Source organism: Ranitomeya variabilis, chromosome 5 (assembly GCF_051348905.1).
Source record: "Ranitomeya variabilis isolate aRanVar5 chromosome 5, aRanVar5.hap1, whole genome shotgun sequence".
Classification (NCBI taxonomy): domain Eukaryota; kingdom Metazoa; phylum Chordata; class Amphibia; order Anura; family Dendrobatidae; genus Ranitomeya; species Ranitomeya variabilis.
The window spans coordinates 1,408,405-1,435,946 of NC_135236.1; the positions used below are offsets into that span (position 1 = coordinate 1,408,405).

The following is a 27,542-nucleotide window of genomic DNA, read 5'->3' on the forward strand; positions in this document are numbered from 1 at the left end:
GAATTATGGGGAATAAGATACATGGTGTGACAGTGTAATAATAATGGTGTTGTCAACATCAGAGCGTTACAATATTTCAGTGCCTAATAGTGAAATTGGAATCCAGCCCCTAATTCTCGGGTCGGTGGCTGGGACTCCATTTCACAATAATTCTCTATAACTGAGTTCACTTGAGATCTAGTGGATCTCAGCGGTGCTTATAAAATAACCAGCCACACACTGTGATCCAATATACATCTCTATGATGTGTGGTAATTTCATTTAAAATGTGATATTTTATAATAAAGGTTCATTTTTATTCACCTTCCCCTCTCCCCGTTTTTCACAATATTATATGAGGATGACTCTTTCCACATAGCTACAATCAAACAACCAGGATGAAGCAAAGAGGGAGCTATCCCTCAGCACCTTCTTCTTGCTGGTTTCAGTCCAGAATTCATGGCAAAACATGGTCAGGTCAGCCTTGGTTTTATAAGTGCACCACTAACTGCTGTATAACTTGTCAACATTCAACACACACATTTAATAATTATCCTGCATCTCAACAATATAAACCACTTTCTGTGAATTACCATTGATGTATTCTTTAAGTTGATATCATCATCTATTGCACGATTTGTGATGAAATGTACAGTATATAGGATGCACCTCAAAGAAACGAAAAGGTTGTTTTCCTAACATTTAACTGAAGCCAGAGGCGGAGAGAGATCGGCAGACGCCTTCTGAAGCCAGAGGCGGAGAGAGATCGGCAGACGCCTTCTGAAGCCAGAGGCGGAGAGAGATCGGCAGACGCCTTCTGAAGCCAGAGGCGGAGAGAGATCGGCAGACGCCTTCTGAAGCCAGAGGCGGAGAGAGATCGGCAGACGCCTTCTGAAGCCAGAGGCGGAGAGAGATCGGCAGACGCCTTCTGAAGCCAGAGGCGGAGAGAGATCGGCAGACGCCTTCTGGAGCCAGAGGCGGAGAGAGATCGGCAGACGCCTTCTGAAGCCAGAGGCGGAGAGAGATCGGCAGACGCCTTCTGAAGCCAGAGGCGGAGAGAGATCGGCAGACGCCTTCTGGAGCCAGAGGCGGAGAGAGATCGGCAGACGCCTTCTGAAGCCAGAGGCGGAGAGAGATCGGCAGACGCCTTCTGAAGCCAGAGGCGGAGAGAGATCGGCAGACGCCTTCTGAAGCCAGAGGCGGAGAGAGATCGGCAGACGCCTTCTGAAGCCAGAGGCGGAGAGAGATCGGCAGACGCCTTCTGAAGCCAGAGGCGGAGAGAGATCGGCAGACGCCTTCTGAAGCCAGAGGCGGAGAGAGATCGGCAGACGCCTTCTGAAGCCAGAGGCGGAGAGAGATCGGCAGACGCCTTCTGAAGCCAGAGGCGGAGAGAGATCGGCAGACGCCTTCTGAAGCCAGAGGCGGAGAGAGATCGGCAGACGCCTTCTGAAGCCAGAGGCGGAGAGAGATCGGCAGACGCCTTCTGAAGCCAGAGGCGGAGAGAGATCGGCAGACGCCTTCTGAAGCCAGAGGCGGAGAGAGATCGGCAGACGCCTTCTGAAGCCAGAGGCGGAGAGAGATCGGCAGACGCCTTCTGAAGCCAGAGGCGGAGAGAGATCGGCAGACGCCTTCTGAAGCCAGAGGCGGAGAGAGATCGGCAGACGCCTTCTGAAGCCAGAGGCGGAGAGAGATCGGCAGACGCCTTCTGGAGCCAGAGGCGGAGAGAGATCGGCAGACGTCTGTGCACCTGCCACCTAATTGACTGTAATATACGTAAATAAATTAGATTTCATAAGTAGCTTTGTATATTTCTTTGTTTTTCTTTTGGCGATATAAAAGAAAACTTGTTAATTGGTTATACACATGGTTTTGTCTTCATTCCATACTCTTGCATCATGTGATCTGTACAGCCACATTTATTGGCTCTAACTCTGTATAGATTTTGTGAGATCTGCTGTTACTTAGCTCAGACAAAGATCGCCAGCCACCAATGAGGCCATCAGAAGGGTAAGGACATGGGTGAGGCCGTTGGAAGGGCCAGCAAGGCTGAAGGGAGGACCGACACATCAGGCAGGAAGATAGGGGAAGGTCGTCGTTTTGCCGAGAAGTCACTTAGTACCTCAGGAGGGCAGGGAGGTCGACAAAGCTGACTGGAGGACTGAGAGGGCAGGCAGGGATGTTGGTAAGTTCATCAAGAAGGTTGAGAGGTCAAAGAGGCGGACTGCAGGTCAAAGACATCATGGAGGTAGATGGGAGGTCAGTGAGGCCGATCGGAGGGCAGGGGAGGTTGACAACGGTAATCCAAAGACAGATTGAAGAGGCAGATGGGAGAGCAGGTAGGTCGGCAAGGCTGACCAAAGGAGAAATACATTAGGGAGGTTGGTGATTCTAAGTCTGGAGGGCAGACACTTCAACAAGTTTGTCAGAACTAGAGCAGAAGCTCATATATGGGGACACATGGTCTTCCCTTCTTAAGTATGACCTTTCTTCCGATGAGGGCACGCATGGATCTGTCCTGAGGGTCTCAATCTACAGACAGAGAACAAAGGTCCCACATAAGAATGACATAGTCCTAAAAATCCAGCCTTTATTTCTGTACAGTGGGGGAAATAATTATTTGGTACACTGCCGATTTTGCAAGTTTTCCCACCTGCAAAGAATGGAGAGGTCTGTAACCGTATTTGATAGAATAGAAAAACAGAACTTAATATTTGGTACAGAAACTTTTGTTTGCAATCACAGAGGACAGACATTTCCTATAGTTCTTGACCAAGAATGCACAGACAGCAGCAGGGATTTTGGCCCCTCCTCCATACCGATCTTTCTGGTTTCAGGGCTGTCACTGGGCAACATAGTTTCAGATCCCTCCAAAGATTTTCTATTGGGTTCAGGTCTGGAGACTGGTTAGGCCACTCCGTGACCTTGAAATGTGTCTTATGGAGCTACTGGAGGTTGTTGGACAAAATATTGCGATACATGAGCCTATCTATCTTCCCATCAATACGGTGCAGTCGTCCTGTCCCTTTTGCAGAAAAGCACACTCCAACTACGATGTTTCCCCCACCATGCTTCACAGTTGGGATGGTGTTCTTTGGGTCCTGTAAGGGGACCTTGTGTGCCCTGCAGGATTTTAATCCATGACGGCATTGTTACTAACTGTAATGTTTTAGACCAGAGATCCCCAACCTGTAGCTCGGGAGCCACATGTGGCTCGCGGCTGTCTGCCAGCTTGGTGCATTAGCTCAAGGTCTAGCAAACAGGTATAAAGAGCACATCTGAAAATGGTGAATTTTGTGAGCTGCCCTGCACAGAAGAGCAGATCTGGATGAACATATACTGACCTTAGGGGTTTTGAGATAATTTAAGTATGCTACGCTAGAGACAAGATGATACCACTTGTCAGAGGAGGTGTTTGAAGCTGGATGTGACAGTGTCTTGGGAGTGCTTTATAGAATACTGAATAGGGATATTGTGGGAACCCCTGGATCTTAGTATACTGCTTTGGGGTGATTTTTGTGGAAAAGCTTTAGTTACCATTAGGCCTGGGGGCTTTGGTTGCCACGATTGTGATGGCACAGGAGCTGAATGTGGCTCGCGGCCCTCTCTCTAGGCTAGATGTGGATTGCGACCCTTTCAGAGCTGAATGTGGCTCTCGAGGTCAGAAATGTTAGGGACCTCTGTTTTAGACTGTGGTCCTACCTTTTATCAGGTCATTGACCAGGTCCTCCCGTGTAGTTCTGGGTTGATTCCTGACCTTTCTCAGAATCATCCTTACCCCATGAGGCGAGATCTTGCATGGAGCCCCAGACCGAGGAATATTAACAGTCATCTTGTGTTTCTTCCATTTTCTAATAATTCTGCCAACAGTTGTTGCCTTCTCACCAAGCTGGTTGCCTATTGTACTATATACCATCCCAGCCTTGTGCAGGTCTACAATTTCCTCCCTGGTGTCCTTAGACAACTCTTTGATCTTGGCTGTGGTAGAGAGGTTGGAGTGTGATTGAGTGTGTGGACAGGTATCTTTTGTATAGGTAACAAGGTCAAACAGATGCAATTAATCCAGGTAATGAACGCAGAGTAGAAGGCGTCTTAGGGCTCCTACTCACTTGCGCGAGACTCGGATGAGTCTCGCACGGCAATACCCCGGCACTGCACCTGGCACAGAGGAGCGGAGCGTGCGGCTGCATGTATTGCTATGCGGCCGCACGCTCCGATCTGAGTGCTGGGTGCAGAGCCGGGTTTTAAACATGCGAGACTCATCCAAGTTGCTCGCAAGTGAGTAGGAGCCCTTACAGAAACACTCACAGGTCTGTGAAAGGCAGAATTCTCGCTGGTTGGTCGGTGATCTAATACTTATTTCATGCAATAAAACGCAAATTAATTATGGAACAATCCTACAATGCGATTTTCGGAATTTTATCTTTAGATTCTTTCTCTCACAGATGAAGTGTACCTACAATAAAAAATTACAGACCCTCCATTCTGCGTCGGTGGAAAACTTACAATATCGGCAGTGGATACTTATATTCCCCACTGTAGCTAAGGAGGTTAGAGATGAATGTGGCAGCAGTAGAGTCCCTGGGGTCCCGGCTGAGCGGGTGTGATGTCACTGCCGTTTCCATGTTGTGGAATAATGGAAGTGCTTATTTTTTACAGGTTGGCTGTGTGATCGGACCGGAGACTTCTCCATGTCTTTTCTTCTCTCTGGCTCCTTCCTGCTTCTTGGAGCGTTCATCATCCTCACTCTGCCTGAAATCAGTTGCAGAAGTATTTGTATCCAAGCACAGAGGACCTCCAGGACTCCGAATGATGAGCCACCGGTTACAGATGGTGCAGCTCTGGCTAATGGCTACTGTGAGTGCCGAGTAGAGCAGCTGCCATCGGATAGTCCTGTGTTCAGAGAAGACAAAGCAGGGGCAGATGTGTCATCCTCTGAACATTGGCCACCACAGGAGGAAGGAACAGGACACAGCCAGGATAACGGCAAACATGGGGACAGGTGTCATCGGGAGGCTGACCAGACACTGCTGGAGTGTCAGCGCTTATCCCCAGTGACATCACTGCCACTCTCCTCCGGCTCGGCGGTTCTATCATGACCCCAATAAAATGTCTATTTATTAGTAAAATGCCTGACGCTCATTGTTCTCCGGGGGGGCCAGACCTCATTCAGAGCGTGCTCAGTCTGGCGTCACAGCTACGACGTGATAACTTCTCTGGAGCATCAGACGCCATCAGAGAGAAGTCCCGAAATATATCCTGATAGGTCTCATCACCTGTATGGAGACATGAGAAGAATACGGAGGGTAAGGTGGGACAATGGCCCAGTGACAGATGATTGGACAGATTTACCATTTCTGCTACCTTTTTCTTAGGCACGTTTGTATTTAGGATTTATTGATCAGGCCAAGCCACTATATACACATGTGGTCAAAATTCTTGGTACCCCTTATTTAATGACAGGAAAAACCCACACTGGTCACAGGAATGACTTGAATCTGACAAAAGTAATAATAAAAAAAAATCTATGAAAATGAACAAATGAAAGTCAGACATTGCTTTTCAGCCATGCTTCCACAGAATTAAAAAAAAAAAAAATAAAACTCATGAAATCGGCCTGGACAGAAATGATGTCACCCTTAACTTAGTATTTTGTTGCCCAACCGTTTGAGGCAATCACTGCAATCAAACTATTCCAGTAACTGTCAATGAGACTTCTGCTCCTCTCGACAGGTATTTTGGCCACTCCTCAAGAGCAATCTGCTCCAGTTGAAGGCTGCCTTTTCCAGACGGCATGTTTCAGCTCTTTCCAAAGATGCTCAATAGGAATTAGGTCAGGACTTATAGAAGGCCACTTCAGAATAGTCCAATGTTTTCCTCTTAGCCATTCTTGGGTGTTTTAGCTGTGTGGTTTGGGTCATTATCCTGTTGCAAGACCCCTGACCTGCGACTGAGACAAAACTTTCTGACACTAGGCAGCACATTTCTCTCTAGAATCCCTTGATAGTCTTGAGATTTCATTGTACCCTGCACAGATCCTAGACACCCTGTGCCAGATGCAGCAAAGCACCCGCAGAACATAACAGAGCCGCCTCCATGTTTCACAGTAGGGACAGTGTTCTTTTCTTGATATGCTTCATTTTTCCGTCTGTGAACATAGAGCTGATGTGCCTTGCCAAACACTTCCATTGTTGTCTCATCTGTCCATAGGACATTCTCCCAGAAGCTTTGTGGCTTGTCAACATGAAGTTTTTCAAATTCCAGTCTGGCTTTTTTATGATTTTTTTTTTCAACAATGGTGTCCTCCTTGGTCTTCTCCCATGAAGTCCACTTTGGCTCATATAACGACAGATGGTGCGATCTGACACTGATGTTCCTTGAGCTTGAAGTTCACCTTTAATCTGTACAGAGGTTTTTCTTTCTCTTTTGTTACCATTCGTATTATCCGTCTTTTATTTGTCACCAATGTTCCTCCTGCGGCCACGTCCAGGGAGGTCGGCTACAGTCCCATGGATCTTACATTTTTGAATAATATGTGCAACTGTAGTCACAGGAACATCACGCTGCTTGGAGATGGACTTATATAATTTACCTGTAACATGTTTGCCTATAATGTTCTTTCTAATCTCCTGAGATGACTCTTTCCTTCGCTTCCTCTGGTCCATGTTGAGTGTGATACCCACCATGTCACCATCAGCACAGTGATATCTGTAGCCCTATATACTGGCCACTCACTGATTCCAGGATTGTAGACCCCTGTGATGAGAGTTAGTAGACACACCGTGTCAACATGTCCCTCTTATCACATTATTTTCAGGGGTCCCATCATTTCTGTCCAGGCCGATTTCATGAGGTTTTTTTTTTAATTCTGTGGAAGCATGGTGGAAAAGCAATGTCTGACCTTCATTTGTTCATTTTCATAGATCTTTTATTTATTACTTTTGTCAGATTCAAGTTATTTCTATGACCAATGGTGGTTTTTTTTCTGTCATTAAACAAGGGGCACCAACAATTTTGACCACGTGTGTATAACTAGCACATGGGCATTTAGACCATGGCGACAGAATCCTTTACAGCAAGTGTTTATTGAGAGCGTTGGTGCCCTGTGTGGGTTAGCTCCAAACGTCTTCTGTATTGTGTGGCAGAATATTGCTGCTCCAAAAAGAACAAATTTCAGATGCAAGAGTCCTAGTAAATCTGCGCCAATTACAAACCTACACATAAACAAGACCAGATCCCTGCTGACTGACCGAAAATGTTCCAACCAGCAACAGATCCTTTCAAGCAGACGTAAAACAGGAGCAAATCCTTCCAGACAGATCTAAAATAGCAGCAGATCTTTCCAGGCAGTCATAAGTAAAATGGCAGCTGCTTCTAGAAATGCATAAAACAGGAGCAGATTCTTCCAGGCAGGAAGATGTAGAACAGCAAAAGATCCTTTTGACAGATGTAAAACAAGATACATCTAAGAAGACCTAAAACAGCAGCAATGCATTCATGGAGGCGGACATAAAACAGCAGTAGATCTTTCCAGCAGACATAAAATGAGCAGATCATTTCAGGCAGACAAGAAGCCGACCTAAAACAGGAGCAGATCCTTCCATGCAGACAGACAAGCAGACCTAAAACGAGTAGATCCTTCCAGGGAGACAGACAAGAAGCAGACCTAAAACAGAAAAAGATCCTTCCAGGCAGACAGACAAGAAGCAGAGCTAAAACAGGAGCAGATCCTTACAGGCAGGCAAATGTAAAACAGCAAAAGATCCTTTCGTAAGATGTAAAACAGAAGACCCATCAAAGCAGACATCAGGGAACCAGACATAAAACAGCAGTTGATCCTTCCAGACAGACGTAAAACAGCAGTAGATCCTTTCAGACAGATGTAAAACAGGAGCAGATCCTTCCAGGCAGACAAGAAGCAGACCTAAAACAGGAGCAGATCCTTCCAAGGAGGCAGACAAGATGCAGGCGTAAAACAGGAGCAGATCCTTCCAGACCGACTGACAAGAAACAATAAGCAGACCTAAAATAGGAGCAGATCCTTCCAGACAGACAAGAAACAACAAGCAGACCTAAAATAGGAGCAGATCGCAACAGATCTTTTCGACAGATGTAAAACAGAAGACTCATCTAAGCAGACATAAAACAGCAGCAATGCCTTCAGAGAGGCAGCCATAAACAGCAGTAGATCCTTTCAGAGGTAAAACAGAAGCAGATCCTTCCAGGCAGACCTAAATCAGGAGCAGATCCAGACAGACCAAAAGCAGACCTAAAACAGGAGCAGATCTGTCAGGAAGATCTTAAGTATTTTTCCATTATTCTGTGGGACCAAGTCCTGCCAGCATCCCCCTCGCACTGCTCCGGCCCACTTTTTCTCCCTCTGTGAATTTCCACTCCCCCCTTCCTGCCAACAAATGGTCAGTTTTATTGCAGGCCAGCTCTGGCAGAGCTAAGAGTGTTTTCCTGCCAATAATATCTTTGTTTCCTGAGCAGAATACTCAAAGTAGAATTCAGTAACACACGTTAACCCGAGAAACATGAACATTAGATTTCCAGGATCTGGGCAATTGGGGCTACATATCGCAGCGTTTTGCGGCATTTAGGGCCATCAGAAACCTGGGAAATGAATTTCTGCCCACCAGTAAATCACAGCCATACTGTGTTTGGACTCAAAAGAACGGTAAAATCCCAGGGGAAAAAATAATGCCAATATTGTTGGCCTGTGAGCTTCGAGATCAAAGATATGAAAAAAAAGGAGTTTTTGATAACTTTCCAAAATAGGTGTACCTCCCAGAAAACATCCCACATGTGAGGTCAACCAAAGTGGGAGTCCCTAAGTTTATGGCCAAACCATAAAACAGGATCGTCCATTTTGGGAGGCATTCAGAGCCAGAGAGACAGCAGCTAACACATTATTCTGGGGTGCTGAATCGTCTCTTTGGGAACTCTCCACCACTTTATCGACATGTCATACCTGTGACTGAGAATTAGTAAGTTTCGTACCTTTATCCCTTTTATTACTGTACATATTTGTATTTTGTCTCTTTTGTAATATCTTTTGTTTTTTGTAAACACTGCCGATTCTTTCTGGAGTAAACTTATATATTTGCTAGCTTCGTACTCTTGCTCTTTGATCAAACTGACATGTACTCCGTGCAAATTCACACTACCTTGGGTTGGTTTCTGACCCGATATAAGCTTGGTAATGGACCGGGCTTATATCTAACAAAGAACTGGTGGCAGCATACCGATCTGGTGTTATTGGGGGATCCTGACAGTGACGGATGGAGGTTTATAAGTGTATCCCCGGTCTGGGACTGATGATATATATACCGTCCTCACTGCAAAGTGCCCTAATAAACAGTATGGGACAGGGCAGCCTCTCTGGCGACTACTTATCATAGGTACATTTCAATGACTGACCTGAGGGTAAGGGGGTGCTAGTGAGCTGCGACTGTGTAAGCTCAGTCACAGATTGGTGACGGCTGGGTGATATCCATATCCCCTGGCTCTCTCGTGAGAGGGGTTTTTGTGACAAGATCATTCCAGACAGACATAAAACAGCAGTAGATCCTTTCGACAGGCGTAAAACATGACACATCTAAGCAGACATAAAACAGCAGCAATGCCTTCAGGGAGGCAGACATAAAACAGCAGTCGATCCTTCCAGGCAGACAAGTAGCCGACCTAGAACAGGAGCAGATCCTTCCAAGCAGACAAGAAGCAGACCTAAAACAGGAGCATATCCTTCCAGGCAGACCTAGAACAGGAGGAGATCCTTCCAGGCAGACAAGAAGCAGACCTAGAAAAGGAGCAGATCATTCCAGGCAGACAGACAACAAGCAGACCTAGAACAGGAGCAGATCCTTCCAAGCAGAGAAGAAGCAGACATAAAACAGGAGCATATCCTTCCAGGCAGACAGACAACAACAGACCTAAAACAGGAGCAGATCCTTCCAGGCAGACAAGAAGCAGACCTAGTACAGGAGCAGATCATTCCAGGCAGACAGACAACAACAGACCTAGAACAAGAGCAGATCCTTCCAAGCAGACAAGAAACAGACCTAAAACAGGAGCAGATCCTTCCAGGCAGACCTAGAACAGGAGGAGATCCTTCCAGGCAGACAAGAAGCAGACCTAGAAAAGGAGCAGATCATTCCAGGCAGACAGACAACAAGCAGACCTAGAACAGGAGCAGATCCTTCCAAGCAGAGAAGAAGCAGACAAAACAGGAGCATATCCTTCCAGGCAGACATTCAACAACAGACCTAAAACAGGAGCAGATCCTTCCAGGCAGACAAGAAGCAAACCTAGTACAGGAGCAGATCATTCCAGGCAGACAGACAACAACAGACCTAGAACAGGAGCAGATCCTTCCAAGCAGACAAGAAACAGACCTAAAACAGGAGCAGATCCTTCCAGACAGACAGACAATAAGCAGACCTAGAACAGGAGCAGATCTTTCCAGACATATGTAAAACAAGACTAGCTCCTTCCAAGGCAGACGCAAAAAAAACAAGAGTCCCTAAACATTGTGGAACACTGTTTTTTATGTAATTTCTATGTCCTTGCACTTCTCAGGATTGTTGGGTTAAATCCAGGGGGATAGGGTGGTACCTGGGTCATGTGCCCCACACATCCCTTCTATTTTAGGGGTTAATCTCTAATTCCTGCCATGTTTGTCCACATCTATATACCAGTGCAGGGATCTGATGGGGATCCAGGCGGTTTCTCCTCTTCTTATGTCTTCTAGTGACTGCTTTTATCCCTTTGGATTTTGTACTTTTAGATTGAAACTGATTTCTACGTGTATCCTATTTTTCAGAGATGGTGCACGTGTCTAAGAAAGGTGACCTAGAAACATGTTAAAACAGAGATTCATGGTGTATTCCAATGTGAACCACATCATACAAGTGACGCTTCTCAGCTCAAATTGAGCCTTTTCCAAGCATCGTATGACACAAAAGTCCAGTTCTTTAAATAGCTTTTTAGGTGCCTCAACCTGACGTCACGTGTGTGAGGACTGACGAATAGCAATCATGTAAAGCTGATGATACACATACCGTTCATTAGCTTTTGTAGTCATTATAATAGTAAATTACACTCCCTATAACCTCAGAGGATTGTGTGTTCTGTGTATAACAAAGAGTAAACACATGAGGTCGTCCCGGGGAGAATACTGATAATTGAAGGGTGTGATGGGAATGGATGGAGGTCAGTGCAGAAAGAAGACGTATTCCACATGGATTTAGGGCCAGACACCTACTTTTTCTCCCATAATTTGGGCTTCTGTGCTCAATTTTAAACATATGTTCTATGGACCTGATGGTGCTAACAACTGAATGTTAACAATCTGTCGTGGAGTCCAAGGAGAAGTCATAACACATTGAAGAACAAATTAAAGATGCGTGAGAACCACAGAACTTATCTGTTCCTCAATCTCGTTCTTGAGATCTCTCAAATCTTAAGTTGAGAAAATAAACAGAAAATGCATGAAATACTTTAGAGAAACAGAAAATGTTCTCTCTCCATGACCTACAAATGGCAGGAACTTCATTGTACAGAAGACCATTAACAGGATCCCAATCATCAAGATGTCAGTGAGTCTGTTCCCTCCCAACTTCAGCCCTTTTTAAGTAGGCAGAAATATACCCGAGACCCACCATGAGAGCCAGATGTCATTATCGGAGATGTTGATAGTCCCTAACACAGTCACAGAGTCCAATGAGTCACTAGTTTTGAATATCTTGTCCAAGACCATAAGTCCCAACAAACTGATAGTTCTTTCTAAAGGAAAACAATAAATTTTGATATTTTTTGCCTTGACATGGACCTTCAAAAATTCTTTCATATCCTCAGATTTTGCCTACCTTTTGTGATTTCTGATGTGGAAGAGTCAACTACATCAGGTAATAATGATTTGAAATCCTTCATTAAGTTTGCAACACCAAGAAAAAAAAGTGGTGGGACGATGGAAATCACAGGATGGAGACGTCCGTGATCTGCAAATGATGAAAGGAAGAGAACAAAACTTTCAAAACCTCCGGATTAGCCAGTTAGGAGTCTGAACCTCATGCAGAAATCCCGACACTTCCAACCTCTGCTGCCGTCAGTGAGGTCATTAATGGTCGTCTGAGGAAGGTTCTGCCACTGAATGTACAAATCGCCAAGATCCGCTGCCGGCAGTTCCTGTCTGATCACTGACTAATGATGTCCCCTAATGTGCTCAAAGGAGACAAGTCTGGAGATTCTGCCGGAACTCCTGTTTAATCACCGATCAATGACATCTAGATGTGCTCGATGGTGATAAGTTCAGAGGCGCTGCTGGCAGCTCCTGTGTGATCAATGACCAATAACGTCCCTGATGTGCTCAAAGCAGACAAGTCCGGAGATGCTGCCAGAACTCCTGTGTAATCATCGACCAATGACCTCCCCGAAGTGCTCGATGGAGACAAGTCCGGAGATGCTGCCGGAGCTTCAATGATATCACCGATCTATGACATCCAGATGTGCTCAATGGTAACAAGTCCGGAGATGCTGCCGGAGCTCCAGTGTTATCACCGATCTATGACATCCAGATGTGCTCAATGGTAACAAATCCGGAGATGCTGCCAGAACTCCTGTGTAACCACCCATCAATGACGTCCAGATGTGCTTGATGGTGACAAGTTCGGGGATGCTGCCGGCAGCTCCTGTATGACAAAATAACATCCCCGATGTGCTTGAAGCAGACACTGTTGTGAATTCTGTTCTTGGGCTCCCTCCGGTGGTTATAAGTGGTAGCGCTGCGGTCTGTCCTTCACAGCAGTTATGAGGTGTGTCCACTCTGGACTGGGCTATTTAGTCTGGCCTCACCCTTTAGTCAGTGCCAGTTGTCCATTGTATTCTGGAGGATTCACATCCCTTCATGGTTTCTCCTGCTTCCTGGTCTTTTCACCAAGATAAGTTCTGCTTGTTTTGCAGCCCACATGTTGTGGGCCTTATTGTTCAGTGCATTTCATGTTTTTTCTTGTCCAGCTTAATCTGTGTAAGGCTAGGTTCCCATTGCGTTAATGGGATAGCGCTAACGGACAGCGTTGCACGGCGAAATTAACGCCGTGCACCGCGTCCGTTAGCGCTCCCATTGCCGGCAATGTTAGAGCGCATTGCTAGCGCGTGTCATTTTCGGCACGCGCTAGTGATGTGCCGGTCTTTTGTAGCGCGCCTCGGACGCTGCTTGCAGCGTCCGCGGCGCGCCAGAGGTCCGTTCCCCGCTCTCGCAGATCGGGGAACTGCGAGAGCGGGGACGTTAACGCGACCCCTGAACGCGGCCCCGAAAAAGACATTGCGTTAGCGCAATCCGCTAGCGCTCGCGCTAAACGGATTGCACTAACGCAATCTGAACCTAGCCTAAGGATTTATGCAGTTAAGCTGGAATCTCTGGAGAGGCAGATATACCCTCCATATCTTTAGTTAGATGTGGAGTTTTTTGTATTTTCTGTGGTGGATATTTCCTAGTATTTTAATACTGACCGCATAGTTCTCTGTCCTATCTTTCCTATTTAGCTAGATTGGCCTCCTTTGCTAAATCCTGTTTTCAGCCTGTGTATGTTTTTTCCTCTCCTCTCACAGTCAATATTTGTGGGGGGCTGCCTATCCTTTGGGAATTTTCTCTGAGGCGAGATAGTTTTCCCTTTTCTATCTATAGGGTTAATTAGTCCTCCGGCTGTGTCGAGGTGTCTAGGATCAGTAGGTACATCCCACGGCTACTTCTAGTTGCGGTGTTAAGTTCAGGGTCCGTGGTCAGTATAGATACCACCTTCTCCAGGGTACGTCCAATGCTACTCCTGGGCCACCAGATCATAACAAGACACATCCAGAGATGCTGCCGGAACTACTGTGTAATCACCAATCAATGATGTCCAGATGTGCTTGATAATGACAAGTTCAGAAACGCTGGCAGCTCCTGTGTAATCATCGACCAATGACCTCCCCAAGGTGCTAGAAGCAGACAAGTGTCCGGAGATGCTGCCGGAACTACTGTGTAATCACCAATCAATGATGTTGAGATGTACTGCCGGCAGCTCCTGTGTAATCATCGACCAATGACCTCCCCAAGGTGCTTGAAGCAGACAAGTCTGGAGATGCTGCCGGAACTCCTGTGTAATCACCAATCAATGATGACCAGATGTGCTTGATGGTGACAAATTCAGAGATGCTGCCGGCAACTCCTGTGTAATCATCGACCAATGACTTCCCAAGGTGTTCGCTGGAGACAAGTCCGGGGTCGCTGCAGCCATGAGAGCAAATTTCGTGTGGACACTGGAAAGGCATTAATATCAGTGAGGGTAACAGCCAAGACAATAACCACTGGGATTTCTGAGTGTAGTGTCAGACTCCCAGACTGAATGAATCCAGATTCTTTGTAAATACTGATAAACAAATTGGAATATTTGCAGATCGGTAATGTCTCTGTCCTGGGATTTCCTTCATTGCACAACTTTTCCTTCTTGGTGTTGCAATTTCAATGTTGAGGAGTGTAGTTGAGAAAGATATTGTAGAGATTGTGAAGCGAGGCAAATTGGTCAGATTTGAAACCTATAATAATGTGAGTACAAAGGAAAGATCAGCCTGAAACCTTAGTGCAGGAGAACTCCCTTCTCGAACCCACTGACTATGGATGCTTTCTGGCTGGTGCTGCTGGACAAAGTGACTACATGATATTTACTCATGATTGTCTAGAAATGAAATTGTCATGATCCGTTCCGCTCCTGTCTCTCCTTTTTCCGGGCGGATCGTGTCAAGGGTTAACTTTGCTGTGCCTCATTCTGGGTTTAGGTTTGCTATTTACAGTGCCTTGCAAAAGTATTCAGCTCCCTGGAACTTTTCAACCCACTTTCAACCCACTTATCATGTTTCAAACATTTAGATACCAAATGTAAAGTTTTGGTGAAGAATCAACAACAAGTGGAACACAATTGTGAAGTTGAACGAAATTTATTGGTTATTTTAAATTTTTGTGGAAAATCAAAAACTGAAAAGTGGGGCGTGCGATATTATTCGGCCCCTGTAACTTAACCCCTTAGTGAGAGAGCCAATTTGGTACTTAATGACCGGGTCAGTTTTTACAATTCTGACCACTGTCACTTTATGAGGTCATAACTCTGGAAAGCTTTAATGGATCCCGCTCATTCTGAGATTGTTTTTTTTGTGACATTGTTCTTCATGTTAGTGGTCAAATTTCTTCGATATTATTTGTGATTATTTATAAAAAAAACAGAAATATGGCGAAAATTTTTAAAATGTTGCAATTTTCAAACTTTTAATTTTTATGCCCTTAAATCAGAGAGTTATGTCACACAAAATAGTTAATAAATAACATTTCCCACATGTCTACTTTACATCAGCACAATTTTGGAAACAACATTTTTTTTTTTTTGCTAGGAAGTTATAAGGGTTAAAAGTTGACCAGCGATTTCTCATTTTTACAACAAAATTTACAAAACCATTTTTTTAGGGACCATCTCACATTTAAAGTCACTTTGAGGGGTGTACATGACAGAAAATACCCAAACTTGACACCATTTTAAAAACTGCACCCCTTAAGGTGCTCAAAACCACATTCAAGAAGTTTATTAACCCTTTACATGCTTCACAGGAACTGAAACAATGTGGAAGGAAAAAATGAACATTTAACTTTTTTTTTTGCAAATATATTACTTCAGAACCAATTTTTTATTTTCACAAGTGTAAAAACAGAAATTTAACCATAAATGTTGTTGCGCAATTTCTCCTGAATATACCGATACCCCATATGTGGGGGTAAACCACTGTTTGGGCGCATGGCAGAGCTTGGAAGAGAAGGAGCGCCGTTTGACTTTTTCAATGCAGAATTGGCTGGAATTGAGATCGGACGCCATATCGCGTTTGGAGAGCCCCTGTGGCCACATGGGGTTTTTTTGCCTTCCCCTGGATCAACATGTTAGGGCATGTTAGGTTAGGCTATGGGTTGAACTAGATAGACTTACAGTCTTCCTTCAACCTTAATAACTATGTAACTATGTAACATAGAAATGTGTGGTCCCATCAGTGAATTTCAGCTTCCTCCTAAAAGTTATATAGGAGGTTTGAAAACATCAAGGATAAATTGGTACAGGTGGACACAAATATTTTTTTCTAATCTAAAAATGGTCACATTCCTATGTTTTGCATTGTAGCCATTAGAATAATGGGGTCACAGCAGATTGTTTATTAGAAACCGGATTAACAACAAGAGGGGAGGAGGTTTTGAATTGCACTGTTTAGGAAAACCTATATCTCCAAAGAAATCCAAGCTTCAGAGAATGGTAGCTCTGCAGAAACTGGCTAACAATACAAGTAGAGAAGAACAGAAAGGACACTATTGTAGGTGTTTACTATAGGCCACCTGGACAGACTGAAGATATGGATGAAGTCTTTTTACATAAGATGTCTCTGTTCTAAAAAGGACGATATATTGATCATGGGAGATTTTAACTCTCCAGATATTTGTTGGGAATCTCTCTTAGGCAAAAGTAAAAGAAAGAAGTCCAGAAAATTCTTATCTTCTGTCGCTGACAATTTTATCTTTCAAAAGTTAGAAGAAAGAACAAGAGGATCTGTAATCTTGGACCTAATTCTTACCAACAGGGAGGAAATGGTTTGGGCCTTGTTTGGGTGCGGGAGAGCGGCATACCTAAATATCTAGACCAGGAGGCTTCGCAGCAGCCCTCCTATCAACCTCCCCTCCTCCCTTTGCAGCTAAATATCTGCAGGGAAGTACCTACAAGGAAAATCTTCCACTCCACTCTCCTTGGCCAAATTGATGGAAAAATAAAAAAAGTTATGGCTCTGAGAAGGAGGGGAGCGAAAAACAAAAACACAAAACTGAGAAAGCTACGGGGGTTAAGGGGTTAATGTCTATGGATGTAGATGAGGACAGAGAAGCTGGAAGGATCTAGAGATCGAGTTCTACTTCTGTGCAGGGAATTGAGTTCTCACCTGATTGGCCGAGTGCAATGTCCGCTTCCCTCATCTTGACCAATCGCAGCCTAAAATAGTAAAATAGTCATATAGTAATGGTGCAAACATGGAACCACTGAAAGGACTGATACCATAAACTATACTGACGTGATCAGACCTTACACCACACCCCTGGTGATGACATCACACCCTTATACTCCAGCCCCGCCCCCTCATCTATCACTGCTGACAACGTGCCTGTATACATGTGAGAGGTTATCAACCCCGCCCCCGGTGATGACATCACTGATATAATGATGAGACCACACCCCTTTTACTCCAACCCCGCCCCCTCATCTATCACTGCTGATCACCAGCCTCTATACATGAGAGGTTATCAGACCCGCCCCCGGTGATGACATCACTGCACTGCCGCCGCCCACCTCCCTTTACTCCGCCCTCATTTCGCAGAGCACACATGACCACTTACAAGGTGACGATGTCGGCATTGGCAGCTTCGATGGCGATGGAGAGGACGTCCTTCCCGTCACTGTCCAGAGCATTGATGTCTGCGCCACGCTTGAGGAAGAGACAGGCCAGCCTGTGAGGAGCCAGAGATGAGCGGGGGAAGCTGTGACCACTCATGGCCTCGGCACGTGGACTTACCCTGTGTAGCCTTGGACGGTGGCATGATGGAGGGCTCCTCGTCCTTCTCTGTCCACCTGATTAACACTTGCCCCATTCTGGAGAAGAAACTCACAGGCCACAAGAGAGTCCTGGAGGTGAGAGAAGCAGAAGACTGAGGAGATGGCCGGGCCGGCGCTCAGTACATGCAGACGGAGACGGAGGCTGCCTTACCGAGAGCACAGCTTGTATCAGGGGCGTGCGGCCATCTTCCTCACTGTGCACCCAGTTCACATCCGCACCGTGTGCCAGGGCGTCAGCCATGGTGGGCAGATAACGGTGTTCTGCTGCTCGGTATAAGAGGGCCCCTGGATGGAGGTTTGCCAGATCACCCAGTCCTGCCTTGGCACCTGTGCAGACAGGAAATAATCTCTCTAAACAAAGGGGTCACTTTCCAGGAAGCCGGCACAGATATGGAGGAGGCCAACATCCGCAGCCTAGACGGTAGCGAGACTGGCGCAGGCAGCAGTGTGGTGGCAGGGAATAAAAGCTGCTCTCTCCATGTCTTTACTCTTTTCCTTTCTGCACATTTTTATGCTGATTTTTAATGAACAAAAAAATACATTCAGTGGATATAAAAAGTCCACACGCCCCTGGTAAAATGTCAGGTTATTGACATGTAAAATTATCCTACCAAGAAGACTCATTTTAGAACTTTTTCCACCCTTTATTGTTGCCCAGAATTTCTACAAATCCTCTCAGAAACAAACTGAAAGATTTTTAAGAGGGAAAATAAAAATAATAAAAACTAAAATAATGTGGTTCATAACTGTGAATAAAGTTAATAAAAACCAAACCAGAATCTCAATTTTTTCAGGTGTTGCTCCTCTTCAGTGCAATGCATGAGCTCTAATTCAGCTGTATGAGAGTCTTCTGACTAATGTCTCAGGGTTAACATTTCTCCTTGCGGAGAATGACATGCAAGGGCAATGAGTCTGACATTCATACAGCCAAATCAGATCTCATGCTTTCCACTGATGAGGGGCAACATCCCAAAATATGTGTCTGCAAATTAAGATTCTGGTTTGGCTTTATATGTCATATGCCAAGGCTCGTTAACGAGTAGACACTGGCTTTTAGGATTGCTACTTCTAATAATTGGCACTAGAGTTCAAGTCCTCCTCCTCTCTGAAGAAGCTATTTGCATACCTAGAACTGGACACCCCTCAAACACTGACAACACAATAGGAAAATTGCTCCAGGAGGCTGTCAAGAGGCCGACAGCAACATTTAAGGAGCTGCAGGAAATTGTAGTTAGTCCTGGTTGTGTCCTTCATTTGACAACAATCTCCAATATTCTTCATATGTGAGGAAGGCTGTCAAGACAGAAGCCTTTTCTTACACAAAACAACATCCCAATGTGGCAACAGTGTGTGTTGCCAAAATCTCCATCCAGTCTGACAGAAGCCTGTGGGAACGTGTTAAGTTTGATGAGATCGAGAGGGAACTTTTTGACCATAATTCCAAAAGGTTTGTTTGGTGCAAAGACAACACTGTGCATCAACAGAAGATCACCGTTCCAACAATGAGGCATGGTGGGGGCAGCATTGTACTTTGGAGCTGTTTTATTTAACAGATGTGGAGCTACTGCAAGGAGGAACGTACTAGTGTAAGGCTGTGCAGATTTATGCAACGGCATAATTTTACTTTTCAAACACAAGAAAAACATAAAATGACCTCAAAAAGATACAAGAGTGATCTGAATGAGATAGAACTAGTGAAGAACAGAGTGATCTGAATGAAACAGAGCAAGACAGATTGTAGATTGTAAGCTCTGACGAGCAGGGTTGTCTTATTTTGCTTTAATTATTGTATTCTTAACATTGTTACTTATGACTGTTGTGTTTGAAACTGTTAAACTGTAAAGCACTGCTGAATATGTTGGCACTATATAAATAAAGATTATTATTATTAAGACAGAAACCAAGAGGAGATGAGGCAAACATGAAAGGACCTGGAGCTAATATAGTAAAAGAAAGGCATAGAGACCTCAAGGAAATTGCACAATAAATTAGAGAAAAAGAGTGGGACCTGAAGGATATAAACAAATGTCCTGGAGGAGATGGAGGAAAAGCGACAAGAGAAAGATGGAGTCTTGTAGGAAACAAATGTCCCGGAGGAGATGGAGGAAAAGCGACAAGAGAAAGATGGAGTCTTGTAGGAAACAAATGTCCTGGAGGAGATGGAGGAAAAGCGACAAGAGAAAGATGGAGTCTTGTAGGAAACAAATGTCCCGGAGGAGATGGAGGAAAAGCGACAAGAGAAAGATGGAGTCTTGTAGGAAACAAATGTCCCGGAGGAGATGGAGGAGAAGGGACCAGAGAAAGATGGAGTCCTGTAGGAAACAAATGTCCCAGTGGAGATGGAGGAGAAGCGAAAAGAGAAAGATGGAATCCTGTAGGAAACAAATGTCATGGAGGAGAAGTGACAAGAGAAAGATGGAGTCCTGTAGGAAACAAATGACCTGGAGGAGATGGAGGTGACGTAACAAGAGAAAGATGGAGTCCTCTAGGAAACAAATGTCCTGGAGGAGAAGCGACAAGAGAAAGATGGAGTCATTTTGGAAACAAATGTCATGGAGGAGATGGAGGAAAAGCGACAAGAGAAAGATGGAGTCCTGTAGGAAACAAATGTCCTGGACAAGATGGAGGAAAAGCGACAAGAGAAAGATGGAGTCCTGTAGGAAACAAATGTCCCGGTGGAGATGGAGGAGAAGCGAAAAGAGAAAGATGGAATCCTGCAGGAAACAAATGTCCCAGAGGAGATGGAGGAGAAGGGACAAGAGAAAGATGGAATCCTGCAGGAAACAAATGTCCCTGAGGAGATGGAGGAGAAGCAAAAAGAGAAAGATGGAATCCTGCAGGAAACAAATGTCCCGGTGGAGATGGAGGAGAAGCGAAAAGAGAAAGATGGAGTCCTGTAGGAAACAAATGTCCCGTAGGAGATGGAGGCGAAGCGACAAGAGAAAGATGGAGTCCTGTAGGAAACAAATGTCCTGGACGAGATGGAGGAAAAGCGACAAGAGAAAGATGGAGTCCTGTAGGAAACAAATGTCATGGAGGAGAAGCAACAAGAGAAAGATGGAGTCCTGTAGGAAACAAAGTAAAATTTAGGAATCCTCCAACCTGCTCCTCTGATGCATTATGGTTAAAAAAAATAAAATTTCTCTAATGAAAGGAAAAGGTGGAAAACTTGCTGCCTGATCAGGAAGCAGAGGAAACTCATTACTTCAGATGGTAATGCTCATGGAATTGTAGACAATGTCATGGAATGACTGTATGGCAGAACTGTCTGCCCCTAAATGCAAAGATTTTGCAAAGACTTCAGCCACTTCTTTGACTAAAAGCTATGTCCCCCAAGCAACATTGTAGCGACAGCAATTTCTGTCTTCAGCCATCTGCAGACCAAACTTACCCACAGGTGGAGGGGGCGCTGTGCCTGGTTTAGGTCTTATTTGGGGTTTAGGCTTTAGTCTGGCTATGGCTCTTTTCCCATCAGGCCCAGCCTCTGTGTTGCCCTTCCTGGCAGTAATATCTAGAAAGCTGTTGTCCCTCTGTCTTCCAGGGCTGTTTATGGGCCACTTCTTTACTCCAGTTGCTGACCTGGTCTCCAACATTCTAGTTTCTGGGGTGCTGAGAGGTCGGACAGGTGGTTTGTCATTGGAAATGGAGCTGCGAAGCGGAGTCTGAGGAAGCTTGGTGATAAATTTCTTCTCCACATACTTTGCTCTGATCCAGATTTCTTTCTCACTGCTATGTGAAGAAAGTGCCCAAGGTTAGGAGAGTAATCAAGGAATCAACATTTTGATCAGTTTACAACCATAGGTCAAAGTAAAATTGTTACCAAAGGCATACCTCCCAATCGTCCCGGATCCCGCGGGACTGTCCTGATTTTGACAGTCGGCCCCGGGATCCCGGACGGGACATTAGTTGTCCCGCACTACGTGCCTAGGGCGGGGACAATGCAGCAGGGGGCGGCACCTGAATAAGGTTTGTGGCTGTTTCTTTTTTTTTATAAAAGCTGGGTCTCCTCCCCACCGACCCCGGCCCCCCGCCCCCTGTGCGGCGCAGCCACTCTGAGGGAGAGAGCCAGCAGCAATCAAGATGAAAGGTCAGCGACTCAGCATACCTCCTGTGTGTGCACGGAGCTCCGGCTTCTCCTGCTCTTATCTGCTATCCCGGCAGAGAAGGAGAGACGGGGGAGGTGCCGGGATAGTGCAGAGCTGTGAGCAGGAGAAACTGAAGAGCTGCACATGGACATCAGCCGCCCCTGCACCACAGAGGAGATTGTGTGATGTGTGTGTGTGATGCTGCATGTGTGTGTGTGTATGAGGTATCTGGTGTGTATGTGATGGCTGCGTATGTGTGATGGCTGCGTGTGTGTGATGGCTGTGTGTGTGTGATGGCTGCGTGTGTCTGTGATGGCTGCGTGTGTGTCTGTGATGGCTGCGTGTGTGTCTGTTATGGCTGCGTGTGTCTGTGATGGCTGCGTGTGTCTGTGATGGCTGCGTGTGTCTGTGATGGCTGCGTGTGTCTGTGATGGCTGCGTGTGTCTGTGATGGCTGCGTGTCTGTGTGATGGCTGCGTGTCTGTGTGATGGCTGCGTGTCTGTGTGATGGCTGCGTGTGTGTCTGTGATGGGTGCGTGTGTCTGTGATGGCTGCGTGTGTCTGTGATGGCTGCGTGTGTCTGTGATGGCTGCGTGTGTGTGTGTGTGATGGCTGCGTGTGTCTGTGATGGCTGCGTGTGTCTGTGATGGCTGCGTGTGTCTGTGATGGCTGCGTGTGTGATGGCTGCGTGTGTGTTTTTATGGCTGCGTGTGTGTCTGTGATGGCTGCGTGTGTGATGCATTTGTGTCAGAGCTGCGTGTGTGTGTGATGCTGTGTGTGTGATGGCTGCGTGTGTGTGATGCATTTGTGTCAAAGCTGCATGTGTTTGTGAGCTGCGTTTGTGATGCTGTGTGTGTGTGTGTGATGCTGCATGTGTGTGAGCTGCGTGTGTGTGTGTGCTGTGTGTGTGTGCTATGTGTGTGTGAGCTGTGTGTGTAGGCTGTGTGTGAGCTGCATGCCTGTATGTCATTATACAGTGGGGTTGTGTGTGTGTCATTATACAGTGGGGCTGTCTGTGTGTGTCATTTTACAGTGGCGCTGTGCGTGTGTGTGTCATACAGTAGGGCTGTGCGTATGTGTCATACAGTGGGGCTGAGCGTGTGCCTGTCATTATACAGTGGGGCTGTGCGTATGTGTCATTATACAGTGGCGCTGTGCGTGTGTGTGTCATACAGTAGGGCTGTGTGTATGTGTCATTATACAGTGGGGCTGAGCGTGTGCCTGTCATTATACAGTGTGGCTGTGTGTGTATTATACAGTGGGGCTGTGCGTGTGTGAATGTCATTATACAGCGGGGCTGTGCGTGTGTGTCATTCAGCGGGGCTGTGCGTGCGTTACCCCGCCGTACTTATTTAGTTCTTCTTTATTTCTTTTTCCCTGCAGCCTTCACCTGTCTCGGCTCCCCAGCCTCTCCGGTCTGACGTCCATCTTCCTGGTCCCGAGGTTCGGTCCTGCCTTCACGGTTTTCCTTTTTTGTTCTCCACCCTCCTTCGGCATTTTCCCCTCTGTTCTTGTTTCCTCTCTCTCTAGAGCCGCCCCTCTTGGTACAGCTACTGCGGTTTTGGCTCCTCTGGGCTTGCCCCTGACGGTCCCTGTATAGGGGTCAGGTCCATAAGGTTAGCTCGCCCAGGGGTAGGTCTTTTCCGCGGTCCAGAGGGTCCACTCTCTTCCCTACACGTTCGCGCTACAGTAAAGGAAAATCGGGAAGGCAGGACCGAACCTCAGGACTAGGAAGACGGACGTCAGACCGGAGAGGCTGGGGAGCTGAGACAGGTGAAGGCTGCAGGGAAAAAGAAAGAAGAACAAAATAAGTACGGCGGGGTAACTGAAAAAAAGCAACAAACACAGGGGCAAAGCAGGCAGGACAAGGACAATAGGCTCAGACTACGCAGTACACAAAAGACAGAGAGCACAGGTAGAGCGAACTGGCCAGATGCACAAGCGGAGGCTATATGACAATCAGGCATCGCAAAGCAGGAAGGTCAGCCTCTTATAGGAGAAGTCTTACCCGGATTGGCTGTCACTGGAGAGCTCCAGGGAAGAAGGAATAGAGGAACGCATGCGTCCTTTGATGATTCCAGAGCGCCTGCGCAAACACCGGATGCCCCTAACAGCAAGATACCGGAAGTGAAGAGACGATCTGAGGACGAGCGTACTGTGACCTGGAAGAGGAGCGGCGGGGACTCGCAGCGGCAGGAGGATGGGACATTGCACTGGAAGAGAAGCTGGCGCGCTGGAACCTGGAGGAGGAGCGGCGGCGGCACGCAGTGACAGGAGTGGTAACGGGCTGTGCGTGTGTGCCTGTCATTATACAGTGGGGCTGTGCGTGTGTGTGTCACTATACAGTGGGGCTGTGCGTGTGTGTGTCACTATACAGTGGGGCTGTGCATGTGTGCCTGTCATTATACAGTGGGGCTGTGCGTTTGTGCCTGTCATTATACAGTGGGGCTGTGCGTTTGTGCCTGTCATTATACAGTGGGGCTGTGCGTGTGTGCCTGTCATTATACAGTGGGGCTGTGCGTGTGGCCTGTCATTATACAGTGGGGCTGTGCGTGTATGTGTAATTATGCAGTGGGGCTGTGCATGTGTGTGTGTGTCATTGGTGCATTCACTCTGTGTCATTCTATGTGACTGCAGACTTGTGCATCTCACATTGCTCACAAAGCTGTGGTTATTTGGCGGGTGTCTGGCTGCAAGTTTGTGATTTGCATACATGCAGTCACATGCCGACTAAACTTGCATGGCGAATGCAAATGTATTGAACAAGGCCCAAAACAGTCTAGTCGAAATGTGGCTGGGAATATATATATTGCATTATTGTGGTCACAAGACCACCTGTTGCCGGCACCAGAGAATCTTCACAGCGCACAGTGCGCACGATATGAGGATTCACACATAGTGACTGTAGACATGTAGCATAAGATCCGACAACCCCTTTAAGGATGAGCCGATACAGTATGGAGCATCATGTGTGGTCATTATACAGTATGGAGCACTGTGTGGCCATTATACAGTATGGAGCACTGTGTGGCCATTATACAGTATGGAGCATCATGTGCGGACATTATACAGTATGGAGCATCAAGTGCGGACATTATACAGTATGGAGAATCATGTGTGACCATTATACAGTATGGAGCACTGTGTGGCCATTATACAGTATGGAGCACTGTGTGGCCATTATACAGTATGGAGCACTAATGTGGCCATTATACAGTATGGAGCATCATGTGCGGACATTATACAGTATGCAGCATCATGTGCGGTCATTATACAGTATGGAGCATCATGTGTGTTCATTATACAGTATGGAGCATCATGTGTGTTCATTATACAGTATGGAGCGTCATGTGTGGTCATCATACAGTATGGAGCATCATGTGTGGCCATTATACAGTATGGGGCACTGTGTGGCCATATTTTTTTGTTTATAATTATTGTATATGAAACAGTGTGATCAGCAGTGCTAAATGGGTGTGGATGGGACGTGGATATGGGTGTGACTAATTATGAATGGGTGTGGTCAGAGGCGTGGCCTAAAATTTGCCGCGCCACGCTTTGCGCACCGCTAACTTTGTCCCTCTTTCCCATCTTCAAAAGTTGGGAGGTATGCCAAAGGTCATGGAGTTAGCTTTATTACTGGAACAGTGGTGGCATCTCATGGACATGTCTCCTAGAAGATCACTAAACTCAGGCATGATCACTTAATCTAGTGAAGAAGGAAATTGGAGAACATAGAGCAGCCCAGAAGAAGAAGAAACTCCCTCTCCTGTGTCACCAGATGGAATTTATAGATGTAGTGTTTCCCATGTAATGTTCATACAGAAAAAGAGCCAAAATATTGTGACCTTCAAGAAGTCACCGTCTGTCTGCCATGACCACAGTGAAAATTCTCCTTGGGTCTGAATGGGGGCAATCTGTGTTTTGGGGACCCTGGTAGAACAGTATTTTTATGGACCATTTTTACGTGACCTGTTCCAGTTTCTTTGTTTTTTGTGCTTTTTGCCTCTTTGTACTTTTATGCTTTGATTTTATGTCATTTCTGCAGTAATTTAAAGGGATTTGTCATTATAAATTACCCATTGTTTGAATCAGTTTTTTTGTGATCAATGAATTAAGAAAACTTTACCAAAACCCTTTAATATCACAACATTTATGAAAGGTAAAACAATCTGGCAATTTTCACATTTGCCTCTGGAATTTCCTGTATCTTCGTGGCAATGAGCAAACTAAGAGCCCATGCTTTGTACTGAGCATGTGCAAAGCATGTGTCATTGTGGAGTTGTGAAGGGACAAATTAAGAAAGATTCTCCATTTTGTGCTTTTCGACTCCATTTTGCTGTTCTAAGATACATTTTGTTAGTAGGCTAAAGTTTACAGCTGTTATGAGACCTTGATTGTTGCAATCTAAACAGAACATGAGACTGAGGGTGTATTGTTCTACGAAACTTTGACGCACAGACTGTTCCTGCATTCTTATAGGTTAAGAACTGTGAGCGTGTCCTTATGCTGATTGGTTGAAGCATAATTTCTATGACTATGAAAAGTCATACACAATAAACGGGGGCCAGAGAGATCAGCTTGATCCCCCCCAAACAGAGACACACGTCTCCGTCTGGTCATTTTCAGTTGCCGGCAACGCCTTGTAGATTAATTAGGAAATCACTGAGTTAACCGTGAAGGATCACTTTAGATCCTCCCTCAACAGTTGGCGCCCGAAACGTGGGGCCCCAAGCAGGAACGCCTCTGCCCCCCGGAGGACAACAAGACAAAGGACCCTCGGACCAGATACAGGCACTGGAAAATTGGGACTGATCCCCCACAACAACCACGGTAAGTTGGCAGTTATACTGTCCAGACTGACCGTTTGGTGTGGTTTTCCTGTGTTTGTGCTGCAAAGAGGATCTGAGGTTTGTCCCCGATGGTGGGGTGATTCTTGGGTGGAATCATATAGAGGTGTAGTTCCGTTGGGAGCCCAGTGCTCAAACCGTACCTCATAAGGGACGGACACCCCGGATTGACCAGTGATGTAATTCTCTTTATAGTCAAAATATCCTGAATTCCTGATCACTGTTAGAATCAGGCGCGGTGAGGTGATCGAAGATGGGTAGCATGCGTAACTCAGGAATATATAGATATATATATGTATTTCCAGAGGTGTCCGGAGGGGTTAAGTCTGAGACGCCCTCCTCCTTTCACTGAGTACCGGGTTTTTTGGGTTGTCCCAGTGGGGGACAGGTAAACCCGGTAGAATAGATTATACGGCCGTTCTAGTATTGTACACGACTAAGTAAGGATATTTAGCTCTAAAGGAGAATCAGTTTCCGTGAAAGAAGAAGAAGATTTTGAATTTGTGTGATGAATTTGATATTGTTAGCCCAAAGACGGGGAAAGAAATCTGTCAGGAATGCAGGGAAAATATTCTCAATCATTGGTTTTTCTAAGGTGTTCTGGCATGTGAATTGTGAGATGAAGGTTTTGTAGAAATAATTAAGTCTGAGAACTGCTGTATTCTGTTTCTGTGTGAAATTACTAAGATACCAGATGGGAGGGGTCAAACAGCTGCGCTATTGCTTTCTTCTTTCTGTGCTGAGGAATGCTGCGATTTTCTTATCTCTGTGTCTCTGGTATGGAGGGGGCACGTAGCTGCGTTCTAAGTTTCTCTGTATTTTCTTGGTGTAGTATGTGCTGGAAGATCTGTGTTTTGTTTAAAGCACCTGCTTCAAGTTGAGTGGTTGATATATAGCAAGTTGAGTATAAACAGAGGATGTGAATTCTGATTGTTTTTGCTACGCTGAAAAAGGAAAGTTGTCTAT

General features: G+C 45.8%; 2 protein-coding genes across 5 annotated transcripts in view; one reads left to right on the forward strand and one right to left on the reverse strand.

The window, feature by feature from the left end:
- LOC143774122 (monocarboxylate transporter 13-like) overlaps positions 1 to 5,105 on the forward strand; it is a 79,015-nt gene extending 73,910 nt beyond the window's left edge. For all 4 annotated transcript variants that reach the window (XM_077261427.1, XM_077261428.1, XM_077261425.1 and 1 more), the window contains exon 5: positions 4,636 to 5,105. In XM_077261427.1, the coding sequence (XP_077117542.1) occupies positions 4,636 to 5,075 (440 nt within the window). In that variant the 3' untranslated portion in view covers positions 5,076 to 5,105. The remainder of the gene's footprint in view (positions 1 to 4,635) is intronic.
- A 9-nt stretch (positions 5,106 to 5,114) lies between these two features.
- Positions 5,115 to 27,542, reverse strand: part of ACAP1 (ArfGAP with coiled-coil, ankyrin repeat and PH domains 1) — a 406,972-nt gene continuing 384,544 nt past the window's right edge. The window contains exons 18-23 of the mRNA XM_077261424.1: positions 21,034 to 21,371; positions 17,794 to 17,969; positions 17,602 to 17,711; positions 17,426 to 17,536; positions 16,975 to 17,024; positions 5,115 to 5,252 (exon numbers count right to left, since the gene is read on the reverse strand). Coding sequence (XP_077117539.1) covers positions 5,146 to 5,252; positions 16,975 to 17,024; positions 17,426 to 17,536; positions 17,602 to 17,711; positions 17,794 to 17,969; positions 21,034 to 21,371 — 892 coding nt within the window. The 3' untranslated portion in view covers positions 5,115 to 5,145. The remainder of the gene's footprint in view (positions 5,253 to 16,974; positions 17,025 to 17,425; positions 17,537 to 17,601; positions 17,712 to 17,793; positions 17,970 to 21,033; positions 21,372 to 27,542) is intronic.